Consider the following 14,203-nt stretch of genomic DNA (forward strand, 5'->3'; position numbering starts at 1 on the left):
TTGTAAAAGAAAATCAGGGGGGATGGTGGATTGTATCATATATGGGGACAATTTTAGCATCCCCACAGTGTCAGTGACTTGGTAAAAGTGTCAGTGACTTGGTAAAAATGTCATTGCATGTGTGCGTGCCCCCTCGCCCACAGTATTTTACTCAATATGCGCAAAACTAAATGTTGAAATAGCAGTAATACTACGTTCATTGATAAAATGACATAAGGGATGGAAAGGGGGGATGGCAGTTTTAGAAGGGGGATGATTTTGACTGTTTTTATTTCAGGGGGGACAGCCCCAGCCTACCTGCAAGCAATGGTCACCCCCCAAACTTCAGCCCGTTCACTGCGCTTCTCCACCTCTGTTGTTACTGACTGGCCCCACCACCTCTACACCAACGCGGCAGTCACACTGCCCGGGCTCATCTCTTCACTACACTGGCTCCTCTCTAGTGGAATGAGCTTCCCACGGCTGTCAGAACCGCAGAGTCACTCCCCATCTTCCGTCGGAGACTGAAGACCCATCTCTTCAGGCTACACCTTAACTGCTCCTCCTGAGACATCTACTACCCCCCCCCCCCCCCTGCACTGTGTCTCCAGAGACGCCTGCTTCCCCCCCTATACTGTTTCTCCTGAGATGTCTACTACCCCCTTGTACCATTTCTCCAGTGTCTACTAATAATAATACAAATACTTATTATTATTATTTTTTAAACGTTCTTCTTCAAGCACGACGACTGCCAATGGCTGCTGGCATGAGCTAGATTGATTTTCCCGCTACGGCTGGTGGATTGATGATTCACTTACTTAGTCAAATGTATTGATTGTAAGTCGCTTTGGAATAAGTGTTTGTGACAACTGTAACACTTTATACTGTAATACCATACACTGTCTACATTATCATGTCTTTTTGCACTATGATGACACCTATTGCCTATTACCTTACTCTGTACATATCATATTGCACTTATCATTTCATAATTGTACATATCATATTGACATTTATGTACATATCATACTCATGTATATTCACGTTATATTTATTATTCATACTCACTGTAATACCTATACTGTAATTCACACAATTCCATGGAATTTAAGCTCTTATGAATGGGACTGTACAATGACAATAAAGTTGAATCTAATCTAATCTAATAACATTTTAGACAACAAGTCCATACAGTATGGGATTGATGGACCATGATGTACTGGATCACTTCCAGGGAAATAGAGTTGTACGTATCTCTGTCTGCTGCCAGGAGTTCCACAGAAACCCTTCCCTGATTTCAACAGATTGTGTGATAGACGTGCACTAGCCATTGCCAAGATGCCTAAAGAGTTGCCAAAAGAACTTGACCATTTTCTTGTTAGACTGGTTCTGTGTTTGTGTGTGTGTGTGTGTGTGTGTGTGTGTGTGTGTGTGTGTGTGTTTGTGTGTGTGTGTGTGTGTGTGTGTGTGTGTGTGAGTGTGTGTGTGTGTGTGTGTGTGTGTGTGTGTGTGTGTGAGCGAGCGAGCGAGCAAGAGAGAGAAAAAGAGGGAATTATAGTAATTATATATAATTTGATTTAACATTTGAATGCACATAATCTTTCGGAGTAAGCTACTGTACATGTCGCAACATTCTAGTCTAACCCTAAAATGGAACCCTGTGGCACCCCTGTGGCACCCCTTTTCCTTTCTATCTACCGCTGAGATAGTTCCGTAACCAAACACAGGCACCCCCATCCTGATCAATAGATGTCAGTCTATTCAAAGGTTATTTTGAAGTGGGGCAGCCCACTCTTATATTTTTCATTTTTATTCATGATATTAAAAATAGACAGGAAAGTAAGGGTATGTATGTCAGCAGGGCATGGGCCGGAGTTAAACCCATGCCGACATGGGCATATGTGTGCACTGTAGGCCATGGTGCTAGACCACTGCACCTCTCCAGGCCACATACCAGTCTATTCAGCAGAAGATGAGGATAAACTCTATCGAATATCTTAGACAAATCATAAATAGAGCAATACATTTTAGTGTTTATTCCAGACACTAACAATGTCATTCATGACCAGATGCCGAGATGGTGTTATAACCAGGCCTAAAGCCAGATTGATGCAATCAACTTTTTAGCTAAAAAGGACTGCAGTTGAGCATTTAACCAAGGATTCTATTGTTTTATCTACACATAAAAGCTTTAAGATCGGGCAATAGTTAAGTGTCTCCTCCCCTGTGAAGGTACAGGTGTGTGGCAACAGTGTCACAATAAGGTGTGCTGCAATTTGTAAAGACCAGGATCCAGTAAGTCTGCCCCAGTGCACTTGTTTATAGTAAGAGAAGCATGAAGGATTTTCCTCTCTATGATCTGTTTAAAAGAAAACCTTTGATGCCCACTATCCAGCAAACTATTACTACGTGATCCAAACCAGTCAATGAACTGCCATATCACCTGACTGACTTTGAATTTGACACTTCAAAGATATATCCAGCAGAAATGAAATGTTGATTAAAAGCATCACTTACTTCCCTTTTGCCAATAATAGGACCAGCTTTAGTCATGATGATTTGATGGGGCAGTGTGGGTGCGAGACTACGTTTCAGCGATTTAACAGTTTTCCAAAATGTAGCTTCACACTGCACTGCATTGACCACGGTTTAATTACCTGATATTATATTTTCTCTTAATTTGGAGTTGATACAAGACACCCATCACATCAATCGCAGTACAGCTACAGTAGTTTCTGCTCACAAGAAACCGATTAACCACATGCTGAAGTTTCCATGCCAAGCTGAATTTCCATGCCAAGCCTCTGAGTTGCTGAATTTCCATGCCAAGCCTCTGAGCTACAGTCATGTTTTCAACACTTAAATCGTCCCACCTATAGAAATATCATCATTAGGGACTAGGTAACACAAAAGGTAAATAACAACACTACTACCAGTCATGACAGTAATAACAGTATGATGTTACAAGAGATAATAGACATGATTAGACATTGACCTTTACAACGCCATATTATTGTTAAACTGGTTTTATGTTTGTTGTTTTAGAGAGAGAGAGAGAGAGAGAGAGTGAGAGAGAGAGCGAGAGAGCGAGAGAGAGGGAGAGAGGGAGAGAGAGAAGAGGACTTTTGGAGTAAGCTACTGTACATGATAAAATCAGGAAACTAAATAGTGGTCACTGCAGTGCTGCATGAAGCTTTGGCTGACTAGAATGTTCTACAACATGTTCTACAACATTCTAGTCAGCCAAAGCTTCATGCAGCACTGCATTGACCACCATTTAATTTCCTGATCGTATCATTTCCACTCATTTGGAGTTGATGCATAATATAAGTAGCTGGATCTACACAACATGAATTTGCCTCAGTTCTGAGAGATGTCAGTCTTGACATTGCCAATAGGATCCACCGTACAGAGTCCACACACAGAAGTATAGCTCTGACTTTGTAAACTATTTGAAAACAGGTTTTTCCAGGGAGGGTGATGGACAGGGTCAAAACATGTTAAAATACTATAGCTTCAAGTTGAAAAGCAGCTACAGATTTTAACAAACACAGACAGACAGACACACACACACACACACACACACACACACACACACACACACACACTAAAGGCTACAGGCTTGTTTCACCACAGTGAATTACCATACTGAGCCTTTCAGGTGTATATGACATCACTCATTCAGCCAACACTTCAGCCCTCCCACTTATAAATACTCCTGGAAACCACTTCAGGTGTGTTGTCCTCCGTTCCTGCTTTGGACTAACTCATAATCTGGATACAATATGGGGACCAGCGCTGTCAGGCTTCTCGTGGCACTGGTAAGGCTGGATGCTTGCCTTTGGCTATCCTTTAAATAAGTGCTCTTTGTTCTCAATAATGAATTTCTGGCAGAAACCTTTGTTTTTACATTTGATGACATGGTTGTTCATTGTTTGGTGTATAGTATGAGCAGGGATGGACGTGTATGACTATGTAGCAGGAAAGAACAAGTCCGGCACCCAGCATTAAAACACACCTGAGGGCATATGAAGCGTGACGAGAGAAAAAAATGATATATGGAATATTCTGCTTTTACAAAATGTTACGCTGCTTTCAAAATGAAACAAAATATCCTGCTCTTTTCAATGCATTTAGAATAAATGGTTACAGTAACTCCCCAACGGTTAGACTTAACTATGGTAAAATAACAATCCTTACGTCAATATGCAAACCTCTGGTTGGCCTACTCTCAAACCCAAAAAATAATGATCCCACTACTCCCTTTCTCTAGCACCTGGAGTTATTTAGTCTCATTGTGCATTTGATAGGTTGGTACTAGGCCAGACATGAGGGGCATAGAATACTTGGACAGAATTTTTGGGGGGCATTTAGCAGACGCTAAAGACAGACGCATACATTTGACTGAGTAAGTCAATAAGTAAATTATTATTATTATTATTATTATTAGTAGTAGTAGTAGTATTATTTTATTTTTTATATTAACAGTAGAGAAAGCTGTACAGGGGGGTAGAGGGAATGAAGAGGTCTTAGCAGGGACAGTTAAGGTGTAGCCTGCAGAGATGCCTCTTCAGTCTACGGCACAATTGTCTCAGGAGGGACATTTGGACAATTCTAACAGCGTATGTAACGAGTGTAGCATGAGACATGGAGGTCCCTTTTTTTACTGGATGACCAGTACTACTAAGAAGTGATAGAGCAGCTCCGTGTGTCTTCTATTCCCAGGGTTCTCCCTGACGCAGAGGCACTCATTTTCAGCCCTGTCCTCATTAATGGCAACAACCGTAGGCCCCTACTCACAATGAAGGGCATCTCGTGTTTCAGGGGACTGGCTCTGGGAGAGAGGCCATGGCATTGTTGTCAGAGGAAGAATACATGGGGAGTAGTTTCTCTACAAATGTTTTTTTTTTTTTGGTCTGTCTGCTTGGTTCTGTAGTGCCTGGGGATCGTCTGTGTTTCGTCCTCAGAGATTCTGCTCCGGCAGAAGAGAAACTGGATCGTAGATTCCTATTCGATCGAGGAGGAACATCCAGGCCCTTTCCCTTATTTTCTAGGCAAAGTAGGTACATGCCAACTTTCACATGGGCATTGTTGTATGGTCGTATGCATTATGCACGCACGCACGCATGCACGCACACACACTCTCTCACTCTCACACACACTCCCGCCTCTAATAAATAGATTGAAATTGATTGAACATTTATTCAAAAAATCGAATGCATGTTGTATTTTCAGATTGACGTTGACATGAAGGTTCAGGTCGGTTTCAACCTACACGGTGAAGGTGTTGATAAGGAGCCCAAAAACATGCTGAAGATTGACACCAAGACAGGAAATATCTATGTTCTTGGAAAACTCGACTACGAGGCCCACCAGGTTCTTCGGGTGAGAGGTCCTTCATGTAGGCCATAATTAGTTTGGTAATATGGCTTCGTCCTCTTCATCCTCTTCCCTCTCCACCTTCTGTCATGAGGATGTCGTTTGTCTCATCATCATCATCCTCATCCTTCATCATCACATTTTGGTTATAGCTCACATTCGAGGCCCATGGACCGAACGATCCAAAAGATGTGCACACCAGACTGGGATTGGAGGTCGCTGTGCTGGACATCAATGACCACCCGCCTATTTTCACACGGGACACTTACTACACCGACGTCAAGGAGTCAGACAAACAAGGTAATAGGCTGTACGATGCTCTACATTATTCATGACCAGGCGTGTATTAGGGACAGATGTGTTAGGGACAGGTGTGCTAGGGACAGGTGTGTTTTGCTTCAATGTCATTAGACCAGCTATTATTGGAGACAGGTATTTACTGGAAACCTGGCACTTGTTGCAAGTTGTATGGTAATCAAGATACTTTCATGTAAGAATTTAGCTGCCAAATGCTATATCCACCACTTTAAAAAATGTGCTTTCTCTTCTATGATAAGATATTTTTTGATATTTTTGAAAGGACACTAGCAACGATATTCTATGGAATTCAGTGGAAGGGCTCATTGTAATGCATGGAACGGAATGAGGAATAATATCAAACACGCAATTACATAATAATCATATTCTTGAAGTAGAGCAAATCCATCTGGATTATTTTGATGTTTTATGATAAATGTAAGTTTCAAATGTTTTTGAAAATGCATATCATTCAGGAATTAAACTCCTTTAATACAATAATAATAATAATTCCACTCAAACCAATCCATTCCTCTTTTTTACCGCTTTTACTTTTGAATCATCAGGAAAGTACATCATCACTGTGGTAGCAATAGATGGTGATTCATCAGCGACCAACAACGGCACATTTGACTTGAAGATAGTCTCTGTCTCCCCCGACGATACGGACGTGGAGTTCTTCCTTGACCAAAGAAACACAGCCGGAACTATTAACTTCAAAGGTTGCCTTGACCATGAGGTATGACCTCTGTTTGACCATGTCTCTTCTCCTAAGCCTATGTGCATGCCTGTAGTCTAACCCTCATGAATGAATGAATGAATGAATGGTCTTTATTGTCATTGATATAGTACAGGTACCAAACAACGAAATTTGGGAGGGGGGGCTCCCCTGGTGCTAGGAAAAAAAAAACTAAAAACAAGAAGGGAAAATAGCTGGTTTACATAAATAAAGGCTATGTACACTATCCACTATACTATACTATACAAATAAAACACTGTGCTGTACTCTATGCTATGCTATACCTATTCTAACATTTCCTATCTCTGAACCTTATGTACCCGAGGGTTGTCATATTGCACATAGTGTTATTGCACATTCATTTAAAGTGTCGCAGTTTGCAGGTTTGAAATGTTCACAGTTGTGTTTCAGTATTGCACTTGATTTCAATCTAGTAGCTGCCATCAAATTGTCGAGATTGTCCAGGGCCTAGAACCTAGGTCTTTGCTGTGTTCAGGGCCTGAATGGCCCTGGGGTAGAAGCTGAGCTTCAGTCTGTTTGTCCTTGCGAACATGGTCCTGAACCGCCTGTCCGAGGGCAGCCGAGCAAAGTGTTCGTACCCAGGGTGGGATGGGTCTCTGGAGATCTTGGAGGCCTTCCTGAGGCAGCATGTGTTGTACAGCTCTTCCAGAGAGGGGAGGGGGGCGCCGGTGATCTTCTGGGCCGATCTCACGACTCTCTGTAGCGCATTCCTCTCTGCGGCTGTGCAGCTGGAGAACCACACGCAGATGCAGTAGGTGAGGATGCTCTCCACTGCGCAGCGGTAGAAGGTCACAAGCATCTCCTGTCCGATGTGGTTTTTCCTGAGGACTCTCAGGAAGTAGAGCCGCTGTTGTGCCTTCTTGATGATGGCTGCTGTGTTGATCTTCCAGGACAGGTCATCCTGTATGTGCACCCCCAGGAATCGGAGGGTTGAGACTCTCTCCACGCTCCCTCCATCGACGAGCAGGGGCTGGACCTCAGATTTTTTCCTCCTGAAGTCCACGATGATTTCCTGGGTCTTTGACTGGTTCAGCAGCAGGTTGTTAACCTTGCACAGCTTGCCCAGCTGCTCCACCTCATCCCTGTACGCCGCCTCGTCCCCCCCCGAGATGCAGCCCACCACGGTGGTGTCGTCTGCAAACTTTACGATGGAGTTGCTGGGGTGGACGGGGGTGAAGTCGTAGGTGTAGAGGTTGTAGAGGATGGGGCTTAGCACGCAGCCCTGGGGGGACCCAGTGCTGAGTCTGAGGGCTGTGGAGGTGTGGGAGCCCACCCGCACCCTCTGGGGGTGGTCAGACAGGAAGTCCTTGATCCATGCACATATAGAGTGTGATAGTCCCAGGTCTAGTAGTTTGGTCACTAGCCTGTCTGGAAGGATGGTGTTGAAGGCAGAGCTGAAGTCCACAAAGAGCAGTCTCGCGTAGCTGTTGCACACTTGCCACCCAGTTTAACCTTGTTGAGAGACCTAGTACGGAAAGCCTCGGGATATCCATTGCAGAAACTAGCTACAAAGGGGTGGAAACCGGTTTGAATTGAGTGACGCCTCGCAACACAACATGTTGAACCAATCAAATACCTTGCTTGAGTGGAGAATCAGAATTCAGTTTCTCCTTCAGGTAATTTTTTTTCAAAGTTTCAAGCTAGCATAGGGAACAACCGCACACTAATCCTACCTGGTCGTTAAAGATTGCGCACAAAACAACAAGCAACATCCTACGGGCATGTGGGGGGAGGGTTCTGGGAATGTAACATCCAATGAAATTGTGACCACATTCTCCTATCACTCTACTGTCCAGTTCAATCCAGGCCAGAACAACTAATCTAAAATTCTCCAGTCATCCAAAAAACATGAGAACAACGTGATTTGGAGCCATGGTTACACAAGTCTATAGAGTGTGCCTGTCTCAGATAACTAATAGACGCTGTAGATCATGTTGAAAATGGAAATTCCCCTCAGGTCAATAGAACTACAGAATTACACATTTTGTTTTGAATGATAATGTACCTCGTTCCTCCTCAGAAAGCAGAGAAATACACCATCCTGGTGGAGGCTAAAGACCGTGGAGACGTAAAGAAGTTTTCCACCACCTGCACGGTCATAGTGAATGTGGAGGATGAAAATAATCACATGCCAGTCTTCATTGGACAAACGGTGAGCAAACGTACATAACTCAGAGAAACCTGGCAGTTATTAACTGTACAGCATGGTAAATGGACTGCACTTATATAGTGCCTTATTCCAAAGTGCTTTACAATGGCCTCTCATTCACCCATTCACACACACACACACACACACACACACACACACACACACACACACACACACAGCACACACACACACACTCACACACCAATGGCGGCAAGCTACCATGCAAGACGCCGGCCCGCCCATTGGGAGCAATTTGGGGTTCAGTGTCTTGCCCAAGGACACCTCGACACGTGGACAGGAGGAGCCAGGGATCGAACCACAGACCACCACAGACTTCATTAGACGCTGACTCTACCTTCTGAGCCACAACTGCCCCAAACTAACAATGTATAAGGTATAACAATGATACGTCGTTAGTTGTATATCATTTATTTGATGTAGTATTCTCCTGTGTGTCTTTGGTTATTTCAGGGCGTAGGAACCGTGAAGGAGAGAGAGACCGGCCTGGAGGTTCTTCGTGTACAGGTTTCAGACAGTGACACGAGAGGCACGAAGGCGTGGAAGGCCAAGTACACTATCCACGGAGACGAGAACAACCAATTCACAATCACCACTGATCCAGAGACAAACGAGGGAGTCTTGTTTGTGGAAAAAGTAATTTATTTTTTCTAATAATTCACAGACAGATCGTTATTTCACGTGGGGCACAATTGTGATTGTTCCTTAGTGCATTACTTGATATGAAAACGTTAGACATTTAACGCCAAAACATTAGAAGACATCAAAACATTAGAAAACTCTATTGCCGTATTGCAGTAAATCCTATGAATGGATGTGTGGTTGATCGTAGTCCCAGTCATAGCAGAGCTGTGATTTCCAATGCTCTTATACATAAGTAAAAGCTTGTATCATGATACACATGTCCCGCCTCTCTCTACCCTGGCAGTCTCTGGACTATGAGAAAGGCGCATTGAGGAAACTGTCCATCAGCCTGGAGAACGAGATTCCCTACTTCACCTGTACGGTCAAGGGTCGTCCAGAAATAGGCCTGTGGGACGTGGACTTGACGGGGGGTGAGTCTGGAACAGCGGTCACGACCCCGGTCCGAGAGGTGACGGTGGCAGTGGAGGACGTTAACGACCCGCCCGTTTTCACCGATGCTGTCAAAACCGTGCTTGTGGACGAGAATGTGCCGGTGGGACACTACCTGGAGACCTTCACCGCCGTAGATCTGGACGGCAGCTACGCCAACAGCTTCCTGTAAGACTGGGGCTTCTCACCATTTAGCAGAGGCTTTTATCCAAAACGACTTACAATTACAGATTAAGGGGACAGGGTCTCCCTGGAGCCCTTACTCAAGGGCACACTGGTGGCGGTGTTCCCAGGTGGAATTTGAACTCATGACCTTCTGATTACCAGTCCAACTCACTCTCGACTAGGCTACCGCTACCAAGTTAGATCTGCTGACGCATCTTCTTCTGTTCCTCATTAGATTAATTTAGATTAGATTAGATTCAACTTTATTCTCATTGCAGAGTACAAGTACCAGACAACGAAACGCAGTTTAGCAGAAGTGTAAATAGTGACATAGTGCAAAGATGTGATGGTGTAGACAAAATAGGATATGTACAGTTATGAAATGATAAGTACAGTTACAGTATATACAAGATAAGTCGCATATACAAGAGATGGATAACAATAAGCTATGTACAGTTATGATATGATTGGTACAGGATGGTGTAGATGGATGTATAATTAGAGACTAATATGAAAAATGAGGGACAGTCAAGCAGGACTGTGTGACCATTCAGATCACTTCAATGGTGTTTCCACAGCCAAATTACATTTTAATAGTCCCAATACAGTCTAAACAGTCCCCACGTAGGGGGCGGTGGTAGCCTAGAGGTTAGAGAGGCCGTCTAACAATCGGAAGGTCACTGGTTCAATCCCCGCCTCAGGAGGGAGCTGCATCTGAGCTGGTGACTGGAGGGTTGCTGGCATCACATCTAAGGTGCCACTACCATTGTGCCCTTGAGCAGCGCTGACCCTGCGCCTAGGGCAAAAAATAAATGTCCTTGTACTCTGGGCAATGACAAAAAAGGGTTGAATCTAATCTTTAAAAATTCAATGTGTATCGCAGGTACACGAAAGGAGAGGACCCATATGACTGTGTGGCGGTAGACTCAAAGACCGGCAAAATAACAACTACCAAGATCTTAGACCGAGAGGCACCTGACGTTGTGAACAATATCTACACAGTGACAATCCTAGCTGTTGACGATGGTAAGAACCAGATGCATACCATTCTACTCTTTGCTAGTAGTCTTTTCTGAAAACAAAGCTAAAGTGAATAGATTGTTCATGAAAAACGATCGCCTGATTTCCATATACAGGATGTACCGCCACATGTGTCAGATGAGAGTTTCTGTGATTGACAGGTGAGCCCCCCATGACCGGGACTGGAACGCTCAAAATCCAGCTGAATGATGAAAACGACAACTTTCCACTCCTGAGTGACACCACTCTGGCCATGTGCATCGGAGTGGATGAGGACGAAACCTCAGTGGCCAACATTACAGCCAGTGACCTGGATGAAAACCCCTACGGCGGCCCCTTCAACTTCCATCTGGAGGGAGATGTCAAGGGCAAGTGGAGGATAGAGCCTACCAATGGTAATAATAATAATAATAATAATTCATCAAATGTATATAGCGAGGCTCAAAGACGCTGGAAAAGTGAGAGTCTCCTACTCTATGCCAGGTCCTTTTAGCTTCATTTTACTCAGACACGTCATACCGTATAGGCTTTGAATCCCCATACATATAGTCTTGTGGGCTATATTTACTAATACTAATACTAATGCCCCTTCCCCCCCCCCCGCCCTCTGTCTCCCTCTCTCTACCCTTTCTCTTTCTCTCCCTCTCCCCCCCCCTCTCTCTCTCTCTCGCTATCTCTCTCTCCCTCCCTCTCTACTCCCCCCTCCTCTCTCTCTCTGTCGCTATCTCTCTCGCCCCTCTCTCCCCTCTCTCTTTCTCTCCCCCCCCCCCCCCCCCTCTCTCTCGCTATCTCTCTCTCCCACCCTCTCTACCCCCCTCCTCTCTCCCTCCCTCTCTACCCCTCTCTCTCCCTCCCTCTCTGTAGGCTACAAGGTAAACCTGGTGAAGGAGGGCACAGTACACGCAGGGCACCATGAGCTGCAGTTGCGAGTGTTTGACCTGCAGGGTCAGTCCATCCTCCAGAACCTATCTGTCACCGTGTGCCAATGCTCTGACTCCTCCGACGCGCAGAGCTGTTTCCAACGCAGATCCAACAACGTCCAGCTGGGGGCTGGGGCCATCGGGATCTTTTTTCTCGCCTTGCTACTTCTGCTGGGTAGGTATCTAAACACATGAAGTAGGCTGGTATTTAGACCTACCCAGAGTCTCATAGCTGGAAACAATGACGACATGGTTTATATGAAGACAGACTCTCTGAGGTTTCTCAAGCTGTTTCAGGTGAAAAGTTCCTCTCACCTCACTGTACTGTACTCTTACGCCTAAGTAGACCTACGACTTGAGCAGAGACATTTTGACTTACGTCGCCACCTAGTGTTGACATGGCAGAACGTATACTGCTCATTCCTTAAAACTTCACCGAAAAAAAACAATGATGTTGCAGTGTGGGAGTGTGTGAAGATCTGTGTTGTGTTTAAAGTGTACCAACGTGTTGTGTCCTAGTTTTGCTGCTGCTCGCCCTGCTGTTGAGCTGTAAGAGCGAGAAAAAGTTCATCCCTACTGAATGCTATGGAGAACATCTGATCAAATCTAACATTGAGACCCCAGGAACTGACTGCATGGTAACTAGTAACCACTCACAATGATACAATCAAAATAGTCAATATGTTAGATTACATGACCTAAGCATTAGTAACGGGTCATTATTATGCATGAGTACTTTAGAGTCAACGCTTAAAACAATACTGAATTGGCTATTACCAATGAATGTACTGTATACACTCAAACTAAGCTATTGCTTTTTATGATTATCTACAACTCTGTGTGATCCTATAGGTACCTTTGCCCACCACATTCCAAATAGACAACCAGGAGGAGGTGGAAACACAATATCCTGCTCAGCAAATGCAGATGGCATCAGTGAGTAAAGCTATGATACCGTATTATTCTTACCACATGAGAGGTTGTACCAGTTTCAATACTTCATGTTTAGATAAACAGCAAAGGCGCATGCAGCACATAATAAAAACCAATCAATCAAGACTTAAAAAAACTTTAAAATTAAACTGTCAAATGCTTTCTTTTCCCCAGGCAGTAGAAAAATCATCAGCACCCCCAGCCTCATTCCCAGCCCCAGCCCAAGAACCGGACGGAGGCCTATATTCTTCTGAGTATTCCCTTTACCAACAGAGGAACCAACCAGGGCAATTTCAACGAACAACCTCAACACGCAAGGTACATCTTACCTACCATTTACTTCCACCGTCGTTTACTTTTGGCCTGTCAAATACCTTCTCAGTAACTCAGTTCTGAGGTAACCGTTCTACTTTTGATTTCAGAGCGCGACGATGAAATCGAGTACCGGTAGTATGATGAAATCGAGTACCGGTAGTATGATGAAATCGAGTACCGGTAGTATGATGAAATCGAGTACCGGTAGTATGATGAAATCGAGTAGTTTGATGAAATCGAGTAGTATGACGAAATCACAAAACACCAACGGATATGCCAAGGTATTTTCAATCAAGCTCACATAGCTTTTACTTATAACAATATTATATTGCGTTGCTTAACGTCAGATGTGTGTTATCGTTGTTGTAATTGTCTGTGTCTGATCACTCAGGGGTTGAACCGGATGGAGTCCATGTCGGGAATGAGGACGACAGAGTCGACGTCGGCGATGAGGATGATGGGGACGGGGTCGAAGTCGATGACCACCAAGAATTACTCCTCATGGGGAGACGAAGGGGACAGATCTGACGCCCTGTTCACTCTACTCAGTCAGGTATTTACAGACACGGGAAACGCACAGAAAATAGAAATCCAGATTCAAACAGTTTGCAACTATCATCCTGTAACCAAATAGCATTATGAATATCATCATCAGGGCTGCAATGGTGTCAGTTTCTGTCTCTAACTGAGTTTTCGGTCCCCCTGTCCCCCCTTCTCCACAGAGGACGTTTGCCCTCCAGAGTCCAGGGGCGGAGCTGGGTGACTACGCCCCTTACCCATACGCTGAGGAGGGGGACCTAGAGACTGACTTTCAGCTAGACGCCATCTCCATCCCGGAGATCCCTTTCGACACGGACATGCTCCTGTACCTGAGCCCCAGGTTCAACACCCTGGCCACCATCTGCAGGCCAGACGCCGCATCTTAAACCCACAACGCCCTCACCCTCTAGGGCAGAGACTCTCCCAAGAGCAGGCTTCAGCATGCAGGGAATGCTAGGCTGGGTTATAGCACGCTTACATGGGTGAATAAACTGCACTAATTGCTTAAAATGCGACGGAACTGCAAACTCACCTGGATTACGATGTCATGATGAAGCAGTCATTCTTTACAACAACAACAAACAAAACAAAAAACTAAAATCTGGAGTTCAAGAATCGACACGCCAGTGTTGAAAGAAGTGCCCAGCATAGAAT

At 44.6% G+C, this 14,203-nt stretch overlaps 1 protein-coding gene across 1 annotated transcript; it reads left to right on the top strand.

Moving 5' to 3' along the window:
• Nucleotides 1-5,226: 5,226 nt before the first annotated feature.
• cdh26.2 (cadherin 26, tandem duplicate 2) lies at nt 5,227-13,935 on the top strand (the record flags this gene model as incomplete). Its single annotated transcript, XM_080534262.1, has 13 exons — nt 5,227-5,364; nt 5,511-5,658; nt 6,222-6,394; nt 8,436-8,567; nt 9,036-9,218; nt 9,511-9,824; nt 10,705-10,847; nt 11,003-11,236; nt 11,706-11,936; nt 12,281-12,399; nt 12,614-12,697; nt 13,401-13,562; nt 13,732-13,935. The coding sequence occupies 13 exons, from the start codon at nt 5,227-5,229 to the stop codon at nt 13,933-13,935; spliced, it is 2,265 nt and encodes a 754-aa protein (XP_080390388.1).
• Nucleotides 13,936-14,203: the final 268 nt, after the last annotated feature.

Source organism: Nansenia antarctica (assembly GCF_963989245.1).
Source record: "Nansenia antarctica genome assembly, chromosome: 6".
Lineage (NCBI taxonomy): Eukaryota > Metazoa > Chordata > Actinopteri > Argentiniformes > Microstomatidae > Nansenia > Nansenia antarctica.